The sequence below is a fragment of the Drosophila sechellia genome, chromosome 3L (assembly GCF_004382195.2).
Source record: "Drosophila sechellia strain sech25 chromosome 3L, ASM438219v1, whole genome shotgun sequence".
NCBI lineage: Eukaryota > Metazoa > Arthropoda > Insecta > Diptera > Drosophilidae > Drosophila > Drosophila sechellia.
Genome location: NC_045951.1, coordinates 21,034,639 through 21,061,572, shown reverse-complemented (window position 1 = coordinate 21,061,572; position 26,934 = coordinate 21,034,639). Strand labels below are relative to the sequence as shown.

Here is a 26,934-nt window from a genome sequence, read left to right as displayed (position 1 = left end):
CAATCGTTTCTACATACAAATAAGTGTATTTGTAAAGATTTTGTTTGAATTAGTTGTAAAAAGCTTTGTGCTTTTGACAAAAAGTCGATGTATTTTTCTAAGTTAAATAAATTATACGTATTTAATATATTTGAATATTGTACATTCAAATTACAGTTATAGATATACAAAATGTCCAATAATTTACACTTAACTAAATAAATTAATTTACAGGAATTTTATAATTTTTATTGATGTTGTACCTAGTGTATGGAAAGTTAATCTTAAAGTACGGTTTGCTTCAATCTGTGGCAATATACAACATAGCCTATCATTTCTTTTCGTTGTCAATTTTACTTTTGTCCAATGACGACGACACCATCCCTCCGCCGTTCGAAGGGTAGAGCTTTTCCAAGTAGTTTAATGACTCGTTTAAAAATGTCTGCAATGAGAGAGTTCGGACTTAGTGGCTGCAATTTCAAGAATCCTACAACCGAATCCTCACCTGAAAAGCGTGCAGTACAGCCATAATCGCGGGCGATCCGAATCCGTGCGTTATCAGGGAGAAGTGCGTCAAGTGGCGCTGCATCGATGGTTCCAGCAGATGCTGTGATCTCGTGCCGAAGTGGGTCGTTCGATCTTGGCTCAGGATCTGCATAAGCTCTTTTGTAATCTGGAATATTTTTAGGGAGTTAATATGTGTAGTTTTTTAATCAATTGTTTAAGAATATTAACAGATACATTCGATTTTAATGAACTGATACAATATAACTTATGTTTAGTGGACTTTAGTAGACTTATACATTATAAATATAAATATACCTGCTGGGAGTGGAGAATGAGCTCTTTTCGACGGTACGAGTCCTGCGGCTCCGTTTGGTGGCGCACGATGTACTCGGCCAGCTGCCTGGCGGGGAATTCGGTTTCGCACACGAAGTGAAAGTCCTTGGCCAGATGCGTTGCCTCCCCCTCCACCAAGGATGTCAGCAGGGTGACGTTGGCCGCTTTCCGTCTGCCGGCCGGTAGATTGAGGCCGATCTTCTCCAGCTTCTCCCTCAGCAGGCGCCCTCCGTTCTTGCTCTTGGCCCTGAAACGCGAAAGTGGTTAGCTAACGACCCAACCAGGTGGGGATGCCATGTAAACCCACCTTCGGAGCACTCCGCCCAGCAGGGAGGCGTTCAAGCACTCGGGGGGCGAGAGGCGACGCTGTACTTCGGCTATGGTGACCTTGTATTTCGAGGTGCTCGATAGGAGACTGAGGCGACCAGGAACTGCACAGAATACCTCGCTGGGCGAACCCGATCCAATGTTCCCGGCTTCCTTTCCGCTTTTCATGCCTGCAAATAAACGCAACACCGAAAATTAGCCTCCATGAGTATGAGCATGTATAGTACACCATATTGTTCATATGCTAGGGAAAATATATTATTATGGCTTTTGTTGTTATTGTTCCGACGGTGCCAAGTGTGAAACCAGGACGTGGGCATCGTTTTACCCGAATCCTGCCAATTAGAAGCGCAAGATTGAGTTTCACAATGCACACAAACTCGATGTTTTCAGGGGTAGGTCCTCGTATTGTTATTTAGGCGTGTTCAAGGTTCCGCCTCGAACGCCACATGGAGTGGAATGTAACTTGCAAGTTCGCCATGAATACGCTAATAATAATATATATATTTGATAACATTTCCATATAAATACAGTGATATATATATATAACTTGTATCTAAACATATTTAAAATTAATTGAACGAAGCTATCTAAACAGGCAATAATAAAGTTAATAAGTTAAAGTAATTGAATCCGCGATCTAAAAAAATATGAGCATATACATATGGATGTACTTGGGTACGACCAATTAGGATTACTACCCAAAGGGATGTTTTCGGGTTGGTATGTAAAATATGAATGGGCATCACAACTAATCGTAAGGTGCGTGGGAATAAGAGCTTGTCGGTCCTTCAAATCCGTTTCTTATGATAGTTTATAGATCTAGAGAACTCTTACTCTTTATGAGCGGCAAGTCTGACATGAACGCCACATTGTCGTCGAGGGCAGGAGCTTGGACATCATCGACGGCGTTTTGAAGGGCTTGGTGCAGCGCCAGGGACTCGTGCTCGTGGCCAAGTCTCGTTCCGTGGGCAGCTCCCGCGGATATTGCACTGCCGTAATCGCTCCTCCTATCCGTGTATGGAAATCCATGTGACAGTTGGGTCTGCAAAGGCTTTCAAAATTAATTTCCGCGTTGAAAACAATGCGCAAAGCGAGATATGATCTACCAACTAGATGAGTGGCTCACTATTTATTACCCTTATCGTTTGATAGTAAAAGTTTTAGTTTAGTTCTGTTAGGTTTTGTAAGATCGGGCAAAATCTAAAGTTTGGCTACCCATAATACATAGAACTTCTACATATGGTATATTCTTTCATCTAAAATTTGCCTCACACAGTTCCTCCATTGAAGCGGAAACGTAATTCTTGCAGCTCAGTGTTTTCAAGGGTATGGTGGAAATGATGCCAATAATTGCCTGATTATTAATACATCGGGGCTTCGGCTTGGCCAAGGGGTTGAAGTCGCCGCATAGCCAATCCGAGGTCCTTGCCGCTAATGTATGCAGACCGGCTGGCAACTGACTGGCACACACACACACACTGACAGGCTCTCGCCAGACCCGCGTGTGTGTGAGAGTCCTTTGGGCGGACAGATGCGCACAGAGCCTGCGAGGATACGCCTTCTCGTGGCACAGTCTGCGTTTCGCTGCACCACTTGGCGGGGGAACTAGCGATAGGGTGGCGGTGCTGAAGGACTCCCTTCGGCGGGCTAAGGCTGAGCTAAGAATTTCATCGCTGTTGGGTAGAGTTTCTTGCGAAATCCCAAGAACATTTTTCACATTTTCCCGAGTATGTTTTTTTAATGCACTCGAATGGAATCCGTTCCAAAATAACTTCGACAACTTTCACAGAGCGGGCCAGCTTCCACCCCCGAATGTTCCATGGCCTGCGAAGCCAAGAATGTAGCAAAATATGCAAGAATAATGTGGAACAAGACGCAAATTCTTAAACGGATGAAAAGATTGAGTCCTTCCTTCTTGTTAGCAGTTATTGTAATTTGCCGGCAATCGGCGTATACGAAATCTAAAATATTTAACCTAACTCAGCTAAGATGGCCAAGGACATCGTGGAGTATAATAAGCTTATATGAAAAATACACTTTCAAATCGATTACTCTATGTTGTTTCGGTTTTGTAAAGAAAGATTTATAACGTCAAAATGTGAACTTGCTTTCCAATTTTGTAATTTAGGTAAAACATAGTTGGCATTACGTAATTTTGAAATTTTTATTTATTTATTTTAAATTTAAGTCATATTTTAAGAGATAGAACGTGTAAATAAATCCTATCTCCTAGTGTAAATGCCTAAAATGTGCCGGAAATGCCCCAAAATCTCAAAAAACTGCCACGCCCACAATTTCAAACGTAATCCTTTTCCATTAATCCCAAAAAACTCAACTTTAAAACAGCAATTTAATATAAAAATAAATGGGTAGATAATAAAAACCGAAGTCCTTTTCAGTAAGCTACTTACGACATGTCCCTGGAGCTCAGCCTCTCTGTGGGTCCTGTGGATCCCCAGTTGGTCCTGCGTGGACCTCAGTCCCGCCAGCTGGTTGTAGTGGTGCAGTGGGGCGTGGTGAAGCGAGGAGAGGGGCTGGCCGTACGGATCCGTGCCCAAGTACTCGAGGGCTCCATGGTTCTGCAAGTAGCCGGATATCTAGATAGCGCTTGGGATCATCAGGAGCGCCGTGCGGAGGTGGTGGCTTACCTGTTGCTGGGGAGGGCTCTGGGTGGAGTGGTGGAAGGGGGGCGGGAAGTACGGCGGCTGGAAGTCGGACTGCAGCGACTGGTGGTGCATGGTGGCCGCCGATCCATGGGTGCTGCTGTGCCCACTGTGTCCCGTGGCCGGTCCGCTGCGACCCGTGTGGCCGCCGGAATGCGTTGTGTACGCCGCACTGCCGCTGGACAGCCCTAGACTCCCATGTCCACTGAGGCGTTCCTGGGGAAGACAAGCGGAATTGTTGGTTACTCGAATTGAGAAAACATTTTGTGGTTAAAATATACGGTTTGTGGTTTTCTAAAGAAGTTCAGTCACCAAATGTTCAATTGTAAGTCTGATTTGCATAAATGGCGGGAAGGATTTAGATATTCCCAGATGAGGTTGTGCACTTGTCAAAAATGCGAGAAATTCGAGAACCATATCCATATAATACTGGAAGTTCTCAAGATACGTTTATGGAGAGTGGGCAAAACACGTACATAACTTCGGGAAAACGTCGAAGATTTGGGGTGGATTATACAGATAAGGCGGTGTATATGACGATTAAACTGATAGTAAACACTCTCAATGGGAACACACTTCAGTATTATTATTAGGGCTCTCTATATTAGACTATTAAAATGTGAATTCCAATTCGTGAAGGATATCATTTTCCCAAGATAGCATATGTATGTATGTACATATTGGTCAAAACGACTACCAGAACCCCGTTCCTTTGAGGGCGTATCTCAGGTTCTTAAGATATGTTTAGTTATGGTTGAAAGTAAAAACCCGTCGGTAACACAGTTTTTGTAACACTTGTATATTTATTAAGAATTGGTGATTCCCTCGCATCAAAACTTAAATAAACAACGAAAAGCAATATGAAGCAGGTACTTTGAACGTGGCTTTCTGGATCTGCTACTGGTGATCGTTTACATCACTTGGAAATAGCTTTAATGAGATTCAACATTCCAGTTGTCAGACATGGTAACCAATAATTCATTGATATTTTTAGATGCATGATTAATTCGATAGTTCGACCAAAAAATTGCCAGTTTGGTTTTTAATGCTATTAAAGTTGATTTCATTTTTTAGTTGAATTTCAAAACCACAATATTTGTTCAATATTTTCATTGTGAGGTTCAGATATATAACATTCAAGAAAGCACCATCCATATCCTATCCGAAACACAGAAAGTCTTCTGAGGTTGTGTTCTTCAACAGCCGCGAAATTCGACACACTGTCAATCTCATCAATCTTAATCCCAGTGAGATCCTAAGTCCGAAATATACCTGAACCTGAATTACAGCTGGCATATCCACATACGCTAGAGTCATGTTATCATATTTAAGTCCGCCGAAGCCTTATGCACACATATCGATGGGGCTATCCGGGAGTATTCGGGCGCAAGTCGATATATTCCGGAACTATTTCGCTATATCACGGCGGATCACAATCACAAGTGGTAAATTCTAAATTCTAAATCCGATTCGCGCTTTCTCGAATTTTTTCGACTTTGCCGCACCGACGGCAGCATCAGCAGTCTACGAGCGACGAACGCGAAATGAGAACTAGTCGCTCGCCAGTGTGCCAAAAAGGCGAAAAGGTTTTCGCCGGCGACGGCGGCTTCGCTTCGCAGTCGCTACCGTTAGAGGTCGGATAGATGGATAGATGGACGGATGGACGAATGGATGGATGGATGGATGGTGGGTCGGTCGGAGCTGTGTGACTATAGGGAGAGATTGCCGCCGATTTGAGATCTTTGTGGTGGGCGAAAGCACATTTAAATGTGTGCGGCATAAAGGAGTCGCATAATGAGGTCGGAAGCTCGGCTTAGTGAATGGTATCACACAAGCCATTTGACATCCTGCCCAGTCGCGCGCCTTTGAATTGCCAGGACTCGCAGGATGCAGTGTCAATGGGAGATGCGCGCGATAAGGCCGCTCCGGTGGGGTACGCCCATAAGGTATCCATAACTGCGGCTATTGATTGCCTGAATTTGCCCGCGCGCCATTCCAAAACAAATTTTATTTATACGACTGCCTGCTTAGGCTAGCTGCTCTCATTTACCTGCTACTTAATTCAGCATTGTGCCCGGGGATTGCGGAAAAGAATGACAGTAATTTGACACAAAACGTTGAGGTTTTCACAAATCGAACATGTTTATTCGATTGTGCAAGAGTGTGTTGGGCGGGCGGACCACGGCTCGCGGAGGATCGGCCTTCATTGTGGTCCAAATAAGGAACTCCTCCAGGTGGACCAAACAAGGAAGGCCCTGCCCAAGCGCTCTACTTCCCCATCGCCTGAATCATTGCGCATCGCCTTAACCAACTAATTCATATTGCTCGCACATCCGAATCGCAGCTCAATTATTTACCTCTGAGTATTAGTTATTAGTGGATGACCGAATAATAGAATAATAGGTGATTCAGTTAGACATTCGCAGCTATAACCATTGGCTCGTGTTCATAAACCAGACTTGTGTCGAGCAGAACAGAGGTGTTCTATTGGTTTTATAATTAATAATAGCAAGTTAAATGTGCATATTTCAAACTGTTTATTGAAGTAGCAGGGGAAAGTATTATTTTAACCAACTTATTAGAACTTCTTGCCAACGTTTTCATTTTAGATGATAAGTAAAAGCTAGGTTAGCGCTTTTTTCATTCAGTTCTAGGAAATATGTAACTTTGCGGAGATGGAATACTGCATCACTTTAAAAAGTTCAGATAATATCCATCTATGATCATTGTATCTTTACAGCTCCCTAGAAATCAGTTTCTGCAAATCTTCGGTTGGTAATAACCATATTCGCGGAATGTCTGCCGAAGTACTACAGTTTCCCTATCGAATTATGGATCGCAAAGCGGGTAGTTAAACTTAGTGGTTATACACTTTAGCCACATACGAGTGAGTATGCCCAATCTTGATAGTTGGGCTCAAACCCTAAGTTCGGTAGGGAGCATTCTTTGGCGAGTCTTTGGCTGTTTCGCTGGCTGGGCCAAGAACGTGGCAATTGCGGATCGGGCACGACTTTATTGTGGCTTAATAAATTAAAATAATTTTGATTGATTACTTTGGATTATCTTGTCATTTGCCAACATCAAATAGAATATTTAGGAACACAGGTAAACCGGTTCTCCTTTGTTTTGCGTGAATATTCGTCTATCGGCGGCTGGGTTCTCGGTGGTTTTCTTTTTCGAAACCCCGGAGATTTCGCGCATTCTGCGCTGAAGAATCCGAGCTTGGCTCTAATCAAAGCCAAATCTGGGTATTAGCTCTTCGATCAATTAAAACGCTATTTCTGGATGAAAATTGGTTATGGAGTGGAGCTCCGCAGAATCCTCCGGCTCCTTTAAGTGCTCCCTCATTGATGGACCCCACTTTAAAGATTCTCCCTTGGTTTGTTTACTTGTACTGAACTCGATGTTACCTAATATTTGGTAGCCGCTAATACGCGGCTCTCTGCTCATCCGTCTTCGGATACTCGCGGCTTAATTTCGGCTCTTGCCGTCACTCAATACCGTCAACGGAGTTGGCCCGCTCGGAATTCAGTGGTAGTGGTGTGGGTATGCGTGGCTTTCGGGCAATGCTTTTGACCCTTTGCCAGTTGGCAGAGTTCTTTATGCCGCTGCTATTTCTATTTTTTGTATTCCTATTTATTTATTTATTTTGCCATGGGTTTTTTCTCCATTATTAATTGTGCGATTGGAAACTCTGGTTTTCAATCACATGAGTTTCAGAACCTTAGCCCATTGTCTGCCATTGCGAGACATGAATGTGCCGAAATTTCTGACTTACTCTGGTGGTCAATACTCCCATGGCGTAATTCAAGATAAAGATAAATAAATTATAAAGGTTCCAAATGCTGCTCGGCGATCAGAGACCATCTGGTTTTGGGGGGCACAGGCAAAGGCGCTGGCACAGGCACAGGTAGACAGTTGGAAGCTGTTGAGCAGGTCGAAATAGTTTCACCTCAAGTGGGCTCTGTTCCAAACGACGGTCATACAAAAAACACACAAAGCCTGGCTCGCAGATCTCGGCTCACATATGTATGTACGCACAATCCACACACACGCCGTGTATAAATGCGCACTTCACCCGATATTCTAATGAAACGTTATCCACTTGCCAGTGATCAATTGCCATTAAAAGAGTTTTGACTCCAGAACCAGGGTTCACTTTTCTAACTGGCCTATTACAATGTTGGGTCCAGTCTCATTCCGGTCTGTCCTCCCCCTGCCACCCCTTGACTTGCTGGATTGGATCCGTTTTCAAACGCCGATTCTCATCCTACTTACTAGTTATATTCGCAATGTTACCATTATATCAGTAACAGATTGGTAACATATAAACCATTATATTAATATTAAAAAAATTTTAAGGATGAGATTCTGAAAGATTTTTGGAGATAGTCCTGTGCTTCGTACCTTTTGAATCAAATATAAACTCTTAGAATCTTTGAATTGGGGAAGCATTGTCCGACCATGGTACATACAAAATAATTTATATTGGCCCTAACATAATATTGCATTTAAATAGCAATACTATTTGCGATTTTACTATTGCAAGATACTTAAAAGCATGATTTTAATTGTAATTTGAAACAGAAATGGATTTGTTCGACGGTTCTATTTACATATTTAGGTCTGCAAAACTAGCCAAAACTGTTAGCTAATCTAAATTATTATTCAAAATTGTAATTCATTATAGCTGTTATGTTTCCATGTTATGTTGCCTCTGTTAAGCCATTTAATTGGCTTAAAGTAAAATTGATCAAAAAAATTATCAAAATATATTTTTTGAAGTGAGGAAAATTACCCATTCCCAAAGTTTTGTCATAAATCAATGGCACACATTTTTAAAGATGACAAATAAATGGTGCAGTATAAGAAGACCGGCCTTTTGTTTGCGAACACTTCTTAAATTGCATTGCTTAGATCCCGTACAAAACGTTTTAAACCTTCACATTAAACATTAACACTTTATTTGTGCATTGGATTTAATTTTGTCCCCGTTTGTCATTTGCAATTTTGCTATTAAGGAAATGCGTTTTAGGTAAAAGTTTAGGAGATTCCCGTTAGTAAGTAAGTAGCAATACAAAACCTTATTTTGCAAGTTACCAAAACATCTCCTTCAAAATAAACTAAGCGCCGATTAAAAAAAATGGTGAATATCTTTGCAGAAAAGCATATTTCTCTTAACGTGATTCGAAGAGCTATTCAGATCCAGAATTTATAGTATCCATGGGCGTGTCTTGCAGATATACATGGATTTCTGCTACTTTACATGCATTTTACACAACCGTACACGCAGTGGGCGGCATCTATGTTTCGCTAACTGAACCAGGAAAGGTCACGACCACCCACCCATAGGTGGCTCTATACCCCAAGTACATTTGAACAAATTCAAATTCAAGTAACAATAAAAATAAACACAAAATTTTGAACATGCAAAAATTTGACGAAAGTTCTCGCTGTATGATTTAACGTACAGCGAAATAATTTAATGTATTAAAGCAAATGCAAAGTTATTCGCAATTGTATCAATTTTTTTATAAATTGTGTAAGAGCTGCCCACAAATATTATTTGGTCTTACATGCTTGTTAAAGGATCGAGTCTGGTTGCAAGAATCGCAATAACCATTTGGAAATTCCACTTGCACAATTCAGAGAAAAATTTTTTATTAAAACTTTTATGGTTACTTTACTGCCTATTACAGTAGCGACAACGGATAAATCGTGTTGCAGATTCTAGAAAAAGAAGCGAAAACAAAATATACAAAAGATACTTCCTAAAATTAAAACCTGTTTTGTTATTAACCCATAAAATAGAAAATCGAAATATATTGTTATATTAAGTATAGCGTAAATTTAACTAGTCCTAACTCAACTTCAGCCCCTTTTGGAAATTAGTGTTTATATCCATATATCCATATAAGAAAAGCATTACACTTTGTGAATTAAACTTAAAGGAAATCCTCGCTTGTACAATTAAATCCACTATGGAAAATACGATGAATATATCTCCTTAAAAAAAACTCAGCCAGCAAGCAATCAATAAAAGTAAATCAAATTAAGAATCGAAAATGAGCGGTGAAAGAGTTCAAGGGCCCTCTCACTTTGAAAGTATTTGCAAATAATAATTAAATTAGCACGTGGCTTCCATAAGAGCAATCACGTCCGAATTCCTCGCCGATGACGTAATGGCCCTGGATACTTATACAGTAGCAGTGCAATGGACAGGAGTTGGCCTCGATCCCGGCATGCCGCTATTACCGAAATTGCCGGTCCAAATCATTCCGCCTGGCAGAAGAGTGCCCGCCCAGGAAAAGAACATGCCTGCGCGATTCGATGTTCGCATTTTTTCGGCCACTACCTGGTCGTCGGGTCTTGGATGCCACCAATTATATTGCGACATATAAAACAAGTAGGCCCTAACATCTTATAAAACTCCTCACTTTCATCGTGTGGACCAGTCCTTTTAATTACGCTGTCAAGTTGAATGATGGTGGGCTTCCAGGAAGGGGAGGAGGGCAACCCTCTGGACCTCAGCACTCTGGAGGGATGTGGCCAGGGGATATGGAGACATCGAGTGGCGTAAGGACCGCCTCGCGGCCATAGAATAGGCCGAGTTCATGCGGGCATTGTCATAATATTGTCAGTAAATAAAGAATCCATTCTGCGCATTTCGGGCACGAATTTACATACGGTCGTCACTGGCCATCCGCGAACCGGCGGTACAGTGGGCCCCTAAGCCGCGCTCGTTTCCAATTAGATTACACACTCGTTCGACGTCCGGTGCTGTCATTTATTGGAACTGCAAGTTGGAACTGTCGGAAGAGCTATAAATTAAACGAATTTAAGAGGAAGCTTCGCTCCAAACGCTGCATATAATATTCATAACAACAATGGAAATGTTCAGCGGACGATAATCGATTTCTGCTTATTACGATTCTTGCAGGTACTCCTGCCCTGCTCCTCTTCCTCATCCTCCTCCTCCTTCTCCTCCTGGCTGCGCACGCGCTCCAATCCGCAGAGCTGAAGCTCGGCTGGATCCTCAGCCTCTTGCTCCGGCTCCAGCTTCAGCTCCTTGCGCGGAGGAGCGGAGGAGCCCTTAATGAAGTAGTAAAACCCATTCATAAATGTATTAAAACTGCTGGGTATTTGCGGAGCCTGCACGGCCAAAATCGAAAAGCTGCGACCCATCTTCTAGCGTCCAGATGACGAATAGAAGAACGACGAGCCGCCAGTGCCCACTTGGCGACCACGCAGGTGCACTGCGAGAAAAGGTCGAGTGTGTTGTGTTGTTTGTGGGCTACTATGTAGTATGCAAATCACAGGACATGTTACTGAAATCTCCGTTTATAGTACTCACTGAGACTACAAATTATTACAAATGGAATAAATTAACTTCGATCTGCAAATTGTATTGCCTTTTAATAGTATTTGTTAGTTAGTATTTGTTTAAAGATAGCAAGAGATATTGGAAACTAAGATTGCAAGAACCCCACATGCACTGGCGTTGTGATCTCCTTTTGAGCTCCTCACAACAACCCAATGATTTTCCCAGTGTAGCTTCTTTCGAGCTCGACTGAGCTAAGCTCGGCTCGTCCGTTTGCAATCTGCGTCCAAAGGGCCGGCTTTCGATGCAGCCAACTGCAGGTCTGGCCTCCCCATCCTCCACATTCAGCCTGCTAGGAGGCAAGGGCAACGCATGTCGGCCAACCGATGATTTCGCTCTTGCCTTGGCTTTTGGCATCGGATGAGGATGTGGATGTGGATGTGGTGCTTTGCACGGCTTTGGTCTTGGTTTTGGTTTGCCACGAGCCTAACACACGCCGTCCACATCGTCGAGGTTCCGACACTTGATTCTCGATGGTGCTGCGGATCTTGGCCACGTTATGAACATTTACATTTATCTTGCCAATCAATTTGGTTTTGTTTGGACTTTTTAATTTCCTCTCCGCAAATGAAATCAATTTTGATGCGTGCATATGCAATTCGAGTTTCCTCCGAGGATGTATCTGCATGTCTGTGGAAGCGGAAATGCCTTCCAGCGGATGCAAAGGACTCGGAATTATCTCGCCCGCACTGGCGAAATAATAAATATGATATGCGAGTATGCAAATATGCACACGGATCGGTCTTACACTCTGATCCTATCGAAATTGTTTCATTCATCTTATTGCGAGTTTCCTCTAGTTCCATTTATATAATTTACTTTTAATCAAGACTATAGTATTGCTGCATCTGCAAGGGGGGAAAGTTTAATGGCGTATTCGATTCCTTATGCAATCCCTATCCCTGCGCACAATTACCATACCAACATGTCTCGCAATCCTACAAAGTGCACATTGTAAATTGGAACAATTATTCTAAATTATAAAGAAATTATTCAATAAATCATAAGGGAAGCCATCAATCAGGCTTTGAGCCCGATCCTCTGGGATGAAACGGAGTTTGGCTAATAAATAAGCCCAATGCTGAATACTTTTTGATATTTGGGGCTGGGCTATGGGAACTTTTCTGCCAGTCTGTATGGCATTCTTTTTTTAGTCGGCGATCGCACGCAAATTGACGATGCGTTGCGCTTCAATCTCATAAATTATTTTGGCAACGCATCACGCGAGTGTCCCAGTGGGATCTTACCTGATTTGGGAGCCTTCGGAGTGCCAGGGACAGGTCCAGGTCCAGGACCAGTACCAGGACCAGTCAAACCAAAACCAAAACCAAAGCTAATGCCAACACACTCGACATGCCCACTTTGCTGGCGGGACTCGGATTTTTGTGGGCGATGACTTTTGGTCTACCTCTTCGCTGTGTTTTTGTTTTGATCTTTGGCCCTTGCCCCGCAAATTGCCCTATTTTTTTATCGGGCATCGAAAAAGTTCTTGGAAGCAAGAACACCATATAATTTCGCTAATTAAATGGGGGAGCGTGTACCCACGCATTTCAAGAATTCCTCCATAGCCGCATTTGAATTTTGACCACTGACGTCTGATCACTCCCACCGCCGTCACTTTTTGCTCGCTGCCTCGAAATCGTGTCTGCACTAAATGTAGGACCTTTTTTACTTTTCAGATACGGTTTCCCATAACGCACATATTTGAAAAATCCAAAATGCTTAATTTGGGGCTTTTATCGGACAATCCTTCACTGATAAGTACAATTCGAAATAACATAGAAAGCTCAACAAGGTTTTCTCTCTTGGATTTACATTTATAGTTATAGATAGTATTAACAATCTAAGACTGTCAATATTTTTCGATAAATTGGTATTTGAAATTTAAAGAAATAGTTTTTTTTAAAGAATCATTACTCCAAAAACTTAGTGGACTTCATACACATACATATGTATGTATGCTAGCTACAGTTTTAACGTTCGTCTTTCCGACGGCTTCTTTTGCCGTCTTAAAAACGAAACGATTCCAAATTTTCCAGCTTAAAAACAGAATAAAATTAAATATGAGTGCAACTAACATAGCATTCTTTAAGTGTAAGTTTCTTAATAACAAGTAAATAAAATAAGTTACAGTTAATAGACCAATGGGCGTTCTCAATGATATTTGATATTTTTTAGTCTTGTCGTCCTATAAATTTGAATAGAGCATTGCATGTAGTAAAGCGTTTTAAGTCAAAAAAAAACCAATCAAGGATACTAGGAAACTAAAATTAATACTTTGATACTGATAGAACATTAGCTAATCTGAATGCGAATATTTCCATTAGATTAGAAAGTCACCCATTTGTGTCCAATGCATCTTGATTAGGAAAGCATATAAAACTAGTTGACTTCTTTAATGTCTAAACACCTTGTTATGGTGTTTATATTCAGCTTTCAGATCCTGACTTTGATCAAACTAAATAGTCTCCTGGAATTTTAAGACTAAAAAGTCAATTTAAATTTGAAGATACATGTTCAAGGTCTAAGACCTCTAATTACAAGGGAATTGCATGCGCCTGTGATCGCAGTCTGATTTCGGGGCCCCACACCCTCTTTGGCACTTGAGTGATCCCCGGACTCTTGGAGTGGGCACAATCAGGTTGAAGTTTATGTACTTATTATTCCCAGAGCAGAGTGTGCCACACGGAGTCGCAGGAGAACCCATTACTGTAAATTGCTCATTGATTTTGCTGCTAGAATGGCCCGGAATGGTAATCAGCTTGTGTGCGAATGTGAATCACGGGCCCAGATCTCTCGGTCCGGATCGCTGGCCAATGGTCGTAATTGGCCAATGGTTTTAAGGCTTGCGTGCCCCAAAGTGCCCAAAGAAATTTCAGTGTCAATCAAGCTCGTCGGCCCATGGGCACTCGATGGTTCAATATCTTTGAGTATTTTGAGTAGCTAAAGCTGCGCCGATGCACTCGGAGATTAGCCTGGGCAGATTTCGGCTGACAGACAATTTGGATAGATAGACCCGACCCTCCTCCGATCGAAGTATCCTGCAAAAGGCTCGCTGCTTACCATCATGAACTTCTGATCCTCGAACTGATGGTCGTTGGTGCGATGTAGAATGTGCATGTTGATCCAAGTTAGACGGCGATATCAACTAGTTGGAGAGCATAGGTTTTCTTTTGAACACTTGGGCCAGGGCCAGTTGGGATGCAAAACAGGTACGATCACTAAGTAAGTATTTATTGAAAATCGATTTTTGGCACTGGTTAAGGCAATTGTGGGTGCTGGAGCTAGAGTTCCGGATCCGCCGCTATATACACTGCACTCTCTCCGATTGAAGGACAATAGACGTGATTTAATTGTATTTTAAGTAACTGCAGTTCGGATCCACGATCGTTTCGGTTCGGTTAGGTGCGGTTCGGTTCGGAACGGAACGGAGCGGTTTCGGTACGGTTTTGGTTCGGTACGGTTCGGTTTGGTTTGGTTTGGTTAATTAAGCGAGGACCCGCAATCGAAATTCCGCCTTTGCGCAGCCACCAGACGTAGTTCTCGACTGAAGTTGGATTTTCTGGTTGGACGCAAAAACCTTCGGGGGATGTGCGATGTTGCCGCTGCTGCTGCGGCGGCGGCTGCTGCTGCTGCAGATGCTGCTGCTGCCGCGGCTGCTGCCGTTTTTTCTCCCATACAGCTGCGAAATACATAGGAAAAGTGCCCAAAGCCTATGCCCGTGCGCCGCGCGTCTGTATGGGTGCGAGGCGCACACAGATACGCCGGGCAAGCAGGTTTTCTGGCTTTCGGGCATCGAAGAGCGGCTTCCGAAGAGAGCCCGCCGCCCAAAGAGAGCACAGCCATTTATATTTCGGAAGCCACGCCCCGCCAGCGGACTACTAGACAATGGGCCGAGCCCGAAAACCGAAAACCCAGAGGCTGCGCCAGGCAGCGCAGCTCGCGTACAGACACACAGATACGGATACACAGGCACACGGCCAGATGCGGATGCTCGCGAGATGCGAGTGCGATACGGATACGAATACGAATACATAGGGGTGGAATCGCATGCGAATGGCCGGGGTTGGCGACGCACCCGTGCCCCGAGGGTTGCTGGATCTCTGGGCCCGGGCTGCTACTGGGAAAACCCCGGCATTGGACGCCCAAATCGCCAGTGGTACGTGCTCCGGGTTCTTTCTTCTCTCGGGGATTAAGCGACCCACCTATGTATGTATGTATCTACGTACTTATCGAACGTTCGGGGGTTGCCATGTGAAAGGCTGTCCGCCCGATTTACATATTCCACATAAAAATCTACCCATATATGCAAGGGCGTGAGTGTGGGTCCTTGCTCGCCATAATCAAAACAAACTGAAAATAGCAGATTTTCATTTTTTCTATGGCTATAGCTTTCGAACATTTGAGGGTAAAGTTATCAAACGAATTCGTTTAATTTTTGTAAACGATTAAACAAACGCAAAATCAACAGCAGGCCACTTCGCATGCTTAAAGAGTTCTAATTTACAAATTCCCTTTTAGATAAATCACGGTAGCCAAATTAGGACAATTAAAGTACTCTTAAAGTTAAAGGTTCACTATAAAAACACTATTTTCGCTTGCCAATACGCTTATAACTACTATTACTACTATAAATCTAGTACAGTTACTTTTACAACGATTATAATTAAACAAATCTAAATAAATCAGAAAATTAAATTAAGGACAGGTGCTTCACAACTTCAAATAAAGTTAATGTCAGGAACACTACTATGTTTCACTTACTTTATAGTTATAGAAGTTACCCATTCTGATGTTTCTCAAAAGTAAATAATGATAGTTAACGCATTAATTGTTACCTTTATATAAATAATTTATGAAAAAATTATAATAATAAACGTGTTTTCATATGAAGTCATAAAAAGAAAGTTATATAGATGAAAATAAGGAAATATTTGGTTTGATAAAGATATTAATTTTAAGATATTGTTAAGGCATCGAAATACTTTTTGCGAACTACAGTTCATTACTCAAACTTATGAATATAGGAATAAGGTAATAAAATATAGTTCTGACTATTATCTCTAATGCTTAAAAAGCTGGATCTTGGAATTCTCATTAGTCAACATTGTTTTGACACAAAACTATGCCAAAAATATGAAGTTTGCAAAGAAAGTTTAATCAATTAACATAAAATACAACCATTGCCACCGTTTAGACCAGCAGACCTTCTTATAAGTTACGTGTGTTAGTTGAATGTAGGCCATAGAAATCAACAAAGTTGGTTAAAAGTGTGAAAGATGTGTTAAAAAGGCGCTTACATAGATAAGTCTTGAATACCAGGAATAATTCTTAAGGAACAACTTGCTGTTCTGTGTAAATCTGCATCATTGGAATTCCTTGTTCTATTTACCTCGCACAAAAGCTGAAAGTAAGCATGGCAATCCTCGGGAGACATTTATTTCATTTATTCCAGCTTTGTTTTCAGGTTACACAATTAGATCCGCCAGTAAGCGGGACAAGGATTAGCGGCTGCGGAAAATTGAATCACTCGGATTGCCCAACCCGAGCTTTGAATGTTTGTCCCCCCCAATTGAATTATGCCATTAGCTTTCTAAGTGACTCAAATGGATTCGGGCTCCTACCTTCTGTTGCCAGGGGAGCAGAGCAAAGTTCAGCCGAGAAAGATGGAGCGAAGCTCGGAGGAAAAGTATATCGGGCACGCAGTTATTAAGTCCGAATTTGTGGCAGGGCGAAATGAGATGTGAAACCGTGATCTCGCCGACTGCACATGCACATTATGTACGCGGAGCCACTCACGAAGCCAGCTCGGAGGAGCTGGCCAGGCAGTAAATTTCGTGGAGTGGTGTGCAGTGGTGTGGAAGCGGCGATCAGGTGCATTATCCAATTGCGGCGGTGGAATGCCGGACGACCCACCTCCATTTCAGCGATTTCATTGCGGCGGCACGACTTTTGATTGCGGCCACGACAAGAGATCGATCGATCGTTCCATCCATCCATCGATCGATCGATCGATGATCGGTCCGCCATTTTCAGCTGCGATTCGGATGCCGAGGCAAAGCCAAAACCGATACTGATACGGATACTGATACTGATGCACTGCTCGCATTACCAATTAATTCCCAGTCCTCCCCGCAGCACCGGGCATAAATCGTGATGCACAGTGGTCCGTGTGCCCATGGTAAATGCACCCAAGTACACCTCTGTGCAACTACCAACTACCGACCCGCACACCTACACCATTGCAGCCACAATTACATCCACGTCCTCATCCACAGCCACATCCACATCCCAACCCATACCAGTGCACTCCCGAAAATGGCAGCTTTCTTTGAGCCAGTCATAAGCTGGCTCTTAACCGGGGGGCTCTTAACCCAAGAGCCGAGGAGCTGGTGATCGCAACTGGCCAAGAGTCGAGGACTCGGCCTGAGCACCTCATTTAAGATGCGTCTTAAATGCGATCGCCGGGGGGGAACTCGTGAATGCCGCAGGACTTGCATGACTACTGCCCAGACTTGTGGCTTCGTGGCACTTACTCCGACTTCAGTGGACCTCGACTGCGACCGCCAATCTGTGGCAACTCCTTTAGCGGCAAGCCGCTCTTTTCGGCCCGCCTTGCCGGCCGCAGACAAGTGCATTCCATTCCAATCCATTCCACATGCAAATCACAATCAGCTCTCGAGTGGTGATTTTTCGAAAATATAACAGCCGATGTGCAACCAAAAAAATAATTAGAAAAGGTAAATTGTAGCATGGAAAAAGATGTTGAAAGGGATATAATTTCTTATTAACTGTGATCATGACTTTTAAATCTAGTAATGAGATATATTACCTGCAATAAAATCTTTTAAAAATACCTAACACATTCAGAATTTTTTGAAAGATTATATGTATATGAAAGATTATATGTATGTATATGGTGCATCACCACGATCATCTGATGTTTATTCTATTGATCCCCTGTCTAAGATCTGTGTGTAGAATATAACCCAAAGATTTTCCTCTGGGTAAGCCCACTAAAAAAATCCAATATCTTATATGAACATAAATTCGTCCCGCTCATAAGGTATCTAGAAAAACGTCTAATTAACGAACGTAACTTTAGAGCAGAAGGCCCTTAAATGGAACAATCCCTCAGAGCGAAAGGAATAGCCACTGCCAGGACAGAGCCTAAGATTTCTAGGGGTTATGGCTAATGGGACTGCTTAGGCCGCATGGATTTCTGGACTGCACTTGGACGGCGGGAGCGGCGTATGCAAATGGAGCCCTTGTGATTGAGTGTTTGTATCTGCAACTACCTCGCCATAATTTTCCGCATTCACTTGGGCTCGGAGTCGAACGCATGTATATGTAGTACGTAGCCCTGCTCGAATACTCGAGTGTGGTAATATTTTGAAACAGCCGCGGGCCATTTCGTTCATATTCGTTAAGTCCTCAGATGCAGGCAGATTCAAATTTCGGGGGAAGCCAAAAGCTGTGGCTGTGGCCCGCTTTCGATACACGAATGCGAATCATCAGCGACATGGTCGTGGCCCATGGCCCATGGCCCATGGTCGCTTCTTTGCTCATTCGCCAGTTCGTCCGTTCGCCAGGTCTTCCTTCCTCTTCCTCTGGCCGTTCTTCCAGCAGCAGCAGCAGCAGCGCAGGCCCAGGAAAAGGCTCCTGCTCCGGCTCCTGCAATGTTGCACGACGCCAATAGCCGCGGGGAAGATAAGCGAGTGAGCCGCGCTCGTCGCAGTCCTGGGTTCCTCCTGCCTCCTGTACTCTACTGCTGCCCAGCTTTTGCCCCTGCCTGCACTGGGAAAAACTATATTGCCTTATTTAGTTATTTATATATATATTGCCTTACATTCCTTTACTCATTCGATCTAACTTTGAGCACAAGTTTATCTATTGTGATAACCTGAGTTGGACTTTGCACCGCCTATTTCTTTCAGTGTGCCCCAGCTCCGTCCGAGGTTCTCTGTGCGGCGGTGTGTGCGTTTTCAGATGCAGTTGCAGCAGGCGGATGGCGAATGGCGGATGTTTGCAGCATATTTCCTACGGCTGTGCTCATGTGCACCTTTAATCCGCTCTGTTTTTCGCAATTCGGCGTACGAGCAGATAGGCGATAGAGCGCGGAGCACCAGGGCGGACCATTTAAATTCGAGGTCAAAGGAAACGCATTTGCAGCTGTGTTTACCCACCGTAGATTGCGATTGCGTACATAAATTGCGAGCATATCGCTCGCCTGCACACACACACACACACACTCTCGAGTGAAAGGATTATCCTAAGATAGCCCAAAGTTTCAGATTCCGATTCTTTATTGATTAAAATAATCTATGCCATTCCGTAGTACTTGTAAATTAAACGCATTGCATTTAAACCCATAACATTCCTGATTTTAATATTTCGACTATCTAGAAGTTAATGCCTGAATATAGAACAATAACTTATTAACTGAATCAACTTATTCATCGACATATTTTTAGAACCTATGTGCATGCATGCAAGCGATACTCAAATGAGAGATGAGTTTAATGACCCTTGGGCGCTGTGTAAAATATAATTATAATCCTATTTCCCCTATGCCATCGGGTTACACAGTGATAATGCAACCTCGGATGCGGTTAGGATGTGCGGACAGGAGTCCGGCTGATGCTCCTCCGCCTCCTACTCCTGGTTCTCCTCGTCGGAATAAGTGATTCCCTGGCTCCGTAACTTCGTTCACGCGTCACGCACAAGAGGTCGTGAAATGGTCAGCGCCAGTTAATTAGGCAATAAAACATGAATGCCGAATTGCGTGCGGCGCCTTTTTTTAGCTTATAAAAACGGATTTCTATGTGAGAAAATTATCAGTGCGTTGGAGTCGAACGAAATTGCCACTATTAAATCAAGCGAATCGCCACAACCGAGAGGCATCGCATCAGCATCAGTGGCGCAGACTTTGAGATACTCAGATACTCAGACACACATTCGCATCCAATTTGCGATAAATAACTGCGGAGACGGATTCTGGGTTCTGGATTCTGGATCCTGGATTGTGGGTTCTGGTTTCCAGACTACGACTTCGAAAATTAAAAGCAAACATCCAAATAAGAAATGTAAGCATTTGGCCGAGTGCAAGTGGTTGTTAAGGAATATAAATTGGACTATAAAATCATTAAAGCGCTTAATAATGATTAGCTGTCTTTAATTCCTCGCTAGTTTTTACGCTCCCAAAATGGTGTAATTATGCCATCGCAACGATAAAACAAAACGAAATGAGTCCGATATCTGGGGCACAATTTTAGTCACAATGCGATTTGTACTGCAATCCAATAATGATATTAAATTAATTAACTTAACTTCAAAGGATTTTGAAATCTAGTTCAAAGGAATCTTGCTACTGCATTTTATAAAGCCTGCTTCCGAATCTTCATTTCTAAAGTTCCTCTTAAAAATGATTTGGAAACTCCTTCCGCAGTAGCCCATTAAAACCTAAGATTTAGGACTGTCAATGATTTTGTACTTTCAAAAGTCACTGAAGGTTTAGACTACCATCTAACATAAATAAAAGGAAAGTTCTGCTGACATCAACCAAATTTTAAAGACTTTTTGAACCAGATTTATATTAATGAAATTAATTGCCATACTAGTTAACTAGTAAGTAGTTGCTAAAAATATAAGCTAATACAAATCAACGTTTGAAACATGTATTAGTATATTTTGGTGCTTTCTAGAAGGTTAAAGAAACAGTTTTCACTAAATTGATACGGATCCGCGCATTAATCACTGCTAAAGTAGCACATATGTACATATGAACGCAGAGTTTTGCCCCAAAGCACGCCTATCTATTTGCATATACTTGTACCTACCTATTTACATATGTATCTCAACTCTACCTAGTTATACGCACTTAAACAGCTGCGATCTGTGGAGCAGGGACAACCGAGTGTGTAGTGCCCGCGGATGCGTTTCTGAATCTAGATGGGCCGAAAAGTGCGTAGAGGGCGAGATGGCTAGGTGGCTAGATGGCTAGATGGCGAGATGGCGCGGAACGGTATCCGCTGGTGGACTTAGACTGTGGAGTCGGGGATTGGCCTGGCAGTACGAGTAGGTGTCGCTGGCCCCGTGTGAGAATAACTAGTGGGCCACTCGCCCGCAGCTATCATTAGGGCTTCGCATTTTGCCTCATTTCTGCGCGCACTCTTAAGTGATTCGGCAAGTGTATATAGAGAAGTGGTCTTTGGGAGGAGACGGCCAAGATTGCATTAAGACGAAACATTTTGAGCATGCTAAGACGGCAATTCGTCTTATTAGTTAACGCACTTCGCATTCCCGAAACCAAAAAGAAATCTCAAAATGCCTTTTCAGCACGAAAACGTGTTGATACGAGATATTTCAACATGTTCTGAAGCCAATACCATTCCAAAACCATGCCATAATTAAGCATGTTTGCTAATGACACGACCGCGATGTTCAGCAACAGTAGCGGAATCTCGTACAATTAACATAATTTGCCTTTCGGTGCTTTGAATATATTTGGGTGCAAAGGAAAGAGCCATACTTCCAATACAGAGTGAATAAATTTATCTGCAGATGTGAATGCTTTGCAAGATACTGATACTATGGATTTTATAATAGGCCCTCCAAACTAGATACACGAGCTTAAAGATGCAGATGCAGGCTGCCTAGAAGCCGATCGCTGAAAATATGCCTCTGCTTATCCCTGGACTTCAATAAGTCGATCTGGCATTTGCGAATTAAGATTTATAGCCGCTTTGTCCATCTCCATCATAAACAACTGGCTCTTCTCGCCCATATTTCTTTGTTTTATGGCGAAAGCCCGGCTCTCAATAGGTGCCAGGTCTGTCCCAGTCGGGGCACACTCGCATCTGGATCCTTGCATCCATGCATCGCAGCATCCATGTGCATTTCTGGGTCTCTGGATCTGCGGATTTGCCATTGCTGCGCCGACCTGTCGTTGGCGATGACTTTATTCGAAAGTGCAGCGCGTGCCGACCCCCACTGACAAATTTGTTTTGGAGTCAAAACCAGCGCCGAGCGAGCACGCGTGAAACATGATATGCCGCCATTAATATAAATCACGTGATAAGTACAGTGCTGCGAGGACCCCGTACGTATCTGCATTCGAACTCCGATTGCCATTGCCTTGCCAGCGACACACACTCCATTGAAATGTATTAATTTATGTGCCCAAATGCGCTTAAAACGTGTGTGCAATTACCTTTAGTTGGAACTGCAATGACTAATGATTTAAATAAATACATAAGCAACCAACCTCTCTTCCAAGCCACGAGCTGTATTTTGTTTGATTGAGCATACACTCATAAATTTGAAATTACTTGAATATATCTTTTGCTGAAGCTAAACAAGCCTTAAAACTATTCGTTACAAAGATCACTATGCTTATAGCTACATTCAGATAGGCAAATTACTTGAATATACTCAAAGTAAATTATTATATACGCAAATTCATGGTTAATAACAAATTAAGCATAATAGCTAAGTTTTTTTCTAATATAAAAGTCTGCAAACATTCAAGTTTTAGAAGAACTTTCGTTTCATACAAATGTAGATTCAATGTAAAATGGAATGTACTAACTTACTTATGATGCAGATCTGCATTGAAAGATGTCTTGAATAAATAGGAAGTCAGCAGCCCACTTTCAATTTGGCTACCCAACCACATTTAATTAAAGTACATTTTAAAGATTATAATTTTAGACTACACAGATACTTAAAGCTTCTGGTAATCTATTAAATCTTCACTTTATCATTGGTAAGTCTTTAGAATCTACATTCACCACTTTCCAACTGTTACGTACTTTTCAACGCATCTAGTATACCTATTTAATCTAAAAGAAACAGGTATAAAAAAGGAATCTCTTCTGATAATTCTGAAATCGATATCCCAATATGGACCGCCGTAAACGTATCAACAAATATCAACAAAAGGTAAATAAAGTATCAAATGGGAAATTTGCTGACAAAAGACGCTCGCGGATCGTGGCCCTGTTTTTTTACAAACTTAATTAAAACGACGGCTTTCGGGGCACGTGGCCCACCCTCGTAATGTATATCCTTCCGTGTTTGTAGTGTGTTTGCCGTATAATTTTCCAACCAGCCTCCTCGGCCACTTGAGCCCCCAGCTATCGATTCCGCTCCGCTCCGCTTTGCAGTCGGGTTCATGGGTCGTGTTCTGTGGGCTGTGGGCTTCCATCAAGGAGCACTCAGGTGTGCGCATCCTGCGAAGCAACAAACACGGCCGCACGGCCCCAGAAAAAACATATGCGTGTCGCCGCAGCGCCGCTCGATGCCACTCGCACTACTTGGCTTTTCACTTTTTAGCTTGAAGTGCTCGTCCGCCCCTCGCCCGGCCCAGTTTCGCACTTGGCAGGGAGGCTGGTCGGGAATGGGGAGATTATCCCAAAAACACTCGGAGAAAAGAACGTAGCGTAGCGTATATTCACTGGAAATGAGCTAGAGCACATAGAATCATCGTAGGACCAACTGAATATTCTTTGAATATCTTAAGTGAGCTATGCATGGAAGTCACTAATTTTCACTCGCTGTAGCTATACCCACTATATTTACGCATAATATTCATTCACAACTCAACTCCCAGTGTACCCAGCATCGCTTTGAAAGGCGGGGGTGCATTTTAGTGGGCAAATGGGATGAGCCTCGAAGTGTTGTTCGCTGCAGTGGGACAGGCAGTGTTTCGTCATGTATTAAATGGCATAAATATGGTCACGTGCCATTATTCTGGACGAACTCGCAGCTCTTTGGCCAGGATGCAACTCGAAGCCGATTCCCAAGCCGCAAACGGGCGAAGTATTAACATATCGAATTATTAGCCTACCCAGAACATTGGATAATGTGGATAAGGATGTCGTGGCGCTATTCCGTAATTATCTCGCAAATCCCTTTATACATATAATTGGCATTTAACTACAATGGACTCCGTGGGCAACGTCTGTGCTGGTGGTAATGCCATTACTTCCGCTAGATTATACAAATTCTGGTGTTTTACGAATTTTGATCTCGGCGATGAGGCGGCAACCATGAGCATGCCAATCTGAGTTTCACCGAAACTGAAAATGAGATGCAAAGGGGGTCGGTACTCCTTCCTGGGGTTAGTGTTATAGATAAGCATACGCTCATTTGGAAAAGAACACCCAATCGGAATAATCCCATTCGTCCTGCTTACAGAACATGAATGGAAAAGGATGACAATCGCACTCTTATGCACAACATTGCTCATTTTTATGAAAGTCCTTTCTATTATTTAAACTATTTATGAAACGTGCACAACCCAAATCACATCAATAACTGCTAAGCTTTTATGTAGCTTAGAAATATGAGTGTTTTGAAATTTCTTTGTTGAAAAATATTTGTATGTTTTACTACAAAGGACTTCAAACGAGAGAATGTGATTGCTTTTACCACTTTATGTTTGGTTACAGTCTTTAAAAGAGCTGTATATACATTTATAATCATAATATAATTAATTTGAATCAAGAGAGAACAGGGCGTGGGCGTTGCAATCTTCTTAAACGAACTTGGAAGTCAGTATAATCAGCAAAATCATATATTAATTTAATCATATATTAATTTAATTTAATAGTTCTCGACTCTATATGAAGTTACGGACAGGCAGATATACGGACATGTGCGTAAAATTCTGATAAAGATTGTAATCTATGCTCGTAGGTTCGGAAACGTTTCGTTCTACCTGTTACATTCATGGGAATAATGGGTAACCGATAGTCGATAAACTTGTCTTCCTTATTGTACTTATTGTACTTATTGTACTTATTTTTTTTACACACCAACGGACTTGATTGAATAGAGTGATGTTAATTCTAATTAATAATATACATAAATTGTTTTCCTCTTCTGATCGAGATATGGGATTAATTAATGTAAAATTTCGAACACACCACTTTCCGCATATGCAAAACACAAATCTTCTGTTCAATTCAAACACAACAATTGAACGTCCTTTATTGCTAAGAAAATTGTTTATCATACAACTGAAATAGCCACGGGATATGAAAGTAAAATTGTCACGTTTTGATATTCTCTCATTAGGATAAATACGATATCTGAGGGATGAAAACGATGGCAATCTGAGATATGGAATCGCCTTTAAAGGGGATATAAAAAATGTTTATTTTACTGGGCTTTAAATATTAAAAATCCATGACTTTGTTAAACTAGAATGCATATCGAAACAAGTAAGATCACTTTCAGTTCAAAAACTTGTGTGTTGGAAGGTGGGGAAACACGCTACCCACATATATCATAGGGAAGAGATAGTAATCAACCCCTTCTTGCGAAGTTTTTAGTGTCATGTCTCATTACTGGCATTGTGAACTCCATTTAGGGGCAAAATTGCTTTAGCATATTTGCATGTTCGGCGGTTATTTGCCGGTGCTTGATTAATTTTTGCAGAAACGACGAGCGGCTTATTCAGGACCGACCCACCGCACTCATAAAGTAATCAGGTCCACCAACTGTCGGGGATTTGTCACCCCCATTAAAGAGCGTTTGATGTATTATTCGGTTCATTTGGTCGACAGGTCTGCGCAAACAGTCGCTGCCATTTGAGCCGCGCCAACGCTGCCAGCAACAACATCACCACCAACCGCCCACCACAAAAAGGAGCGGACTGCCTGTGACAGGGACTAAGTCGTCCTGCAAACAGAACTACTCCTCAAACAGGATCAGATCAGACATAAACGACCACTGGCCGGCGGAGCACACGACCCGCAGCCCCATTTCGAATTCAATTTGTGGCAAGCGGAACTTGTCAAAGAATATTGGGAAGGACTAAATATGCCCATGCCACATCTGACAAACTAACCTCTTGGAAAAGGTCCATTTAAATGATCTCGGCATAGTTTAACATTCACAATATACGGATGATTATTAAACATATGAGCAATCCACACGATAAAGAGCTTATTTTAATACTTAAGCATTTGTATGTTATCATTGCTTGCAAACATTAAAATATTTTTATATGAAAAAGACAAACTTTATTTTTTAACAGCTCTTTAAATTTTTATGGCTAAAAACGAAAACACTGAATATCAGTTAACCGTCGGACAAACCTTCACACTTTTTGGCGTAAGTCAATAAAGTTTTCATTAAAAATTTAGATTTGGCAGAGTCAAATTTACCATGTATGATTCGATTGTCTGCTGTCTGAGTTATGAAGTTCCATTTCGAGTAATAATATTATTTCGGCTTGCCAAGCAGCGAAATTAACAAATTCATCCCCAATTTCGAAAAAGCATTTATTGTGAACGGAAACATCCATATTTTACAGCATCTAACCACTTTGTATCTTGGTTAAATAATCTGCTCTTGAAAACATTTAACTTTCGAAAAGAGAATGAAAGTTCTATTGAGTTATGATGTAATATCGAAAGGTAAGTTTGTATGCTTTTTTTGAGAATCAAGGAAAAGACTTCTTTCGAATAAAGCACATTGAAAAGGTAAAAACTCGATATTTAAGAATTGGCTACCGAAAGTAGACTATCTTATTAAAAACTGTATTAAATTCTGCTAAACTTTGTATTTGTCACAAACTCGACCTGATTTTGTAATCGGAATATTTCGGAGCAGATAGACCCAGCCTACTTAGTGTAAACACAAATTATGCTAATTCGCGGAGGAGGAGCAATGGGGACATACCTGCCAGGCACTTGCGTCCAAGGTAGCCAGAAATGACATATCCAACTC

At 42.2% G+C, this 26,934-nt stretch overlaps 1 protein-coding gene across 6 annotated transcripts; it reads right to left on the bottom strand.

The window, feature by feature from the left end:
- Nucleotides 1-5: 5 nt before the first annotated feature.
- On the bottom strand, nt 6-26,934 carry LOC6616477 (transcription factor AP-2-epsilon). 6 transcript variants are annotated; one of them, XM_032718559.1, is made up of 8 exons: nt 26,887-26,934; nt 3,798-4,028; nt 3,561-3,746; nt 1,984-2,191; nt 1,127-1,316; nt 802-1,066; nt 485-652; nt 6-421 (listed from the first exon to the last, which is right to left on the bottom strand). In XM_032718559.1, exons 1-8 carry the CDS (start codon nt 26,923-26,925, stop codon nt 311-313), a joined length of 1,398 nt encoding a protein of 465 aa, XP_032574450.1. In that variant the 5' UTR covers nt 26,926-26,934; the 3' UTR covers nt 6-310. The 6 variants fall into 6 exon arrangements, with proteins under 6 accessions (XP_032574450.1, XP_032574447.1, XP_032574448.1 ...); XM_032718556.1 differs by lacking the exon at nt 26,887-26,934 and adding an exon at nt 14,257-14,742; XM_032718557.1 differs by lacking the exon at nt 26,887-26,934 and adding an exon at nt 5,085-5,331.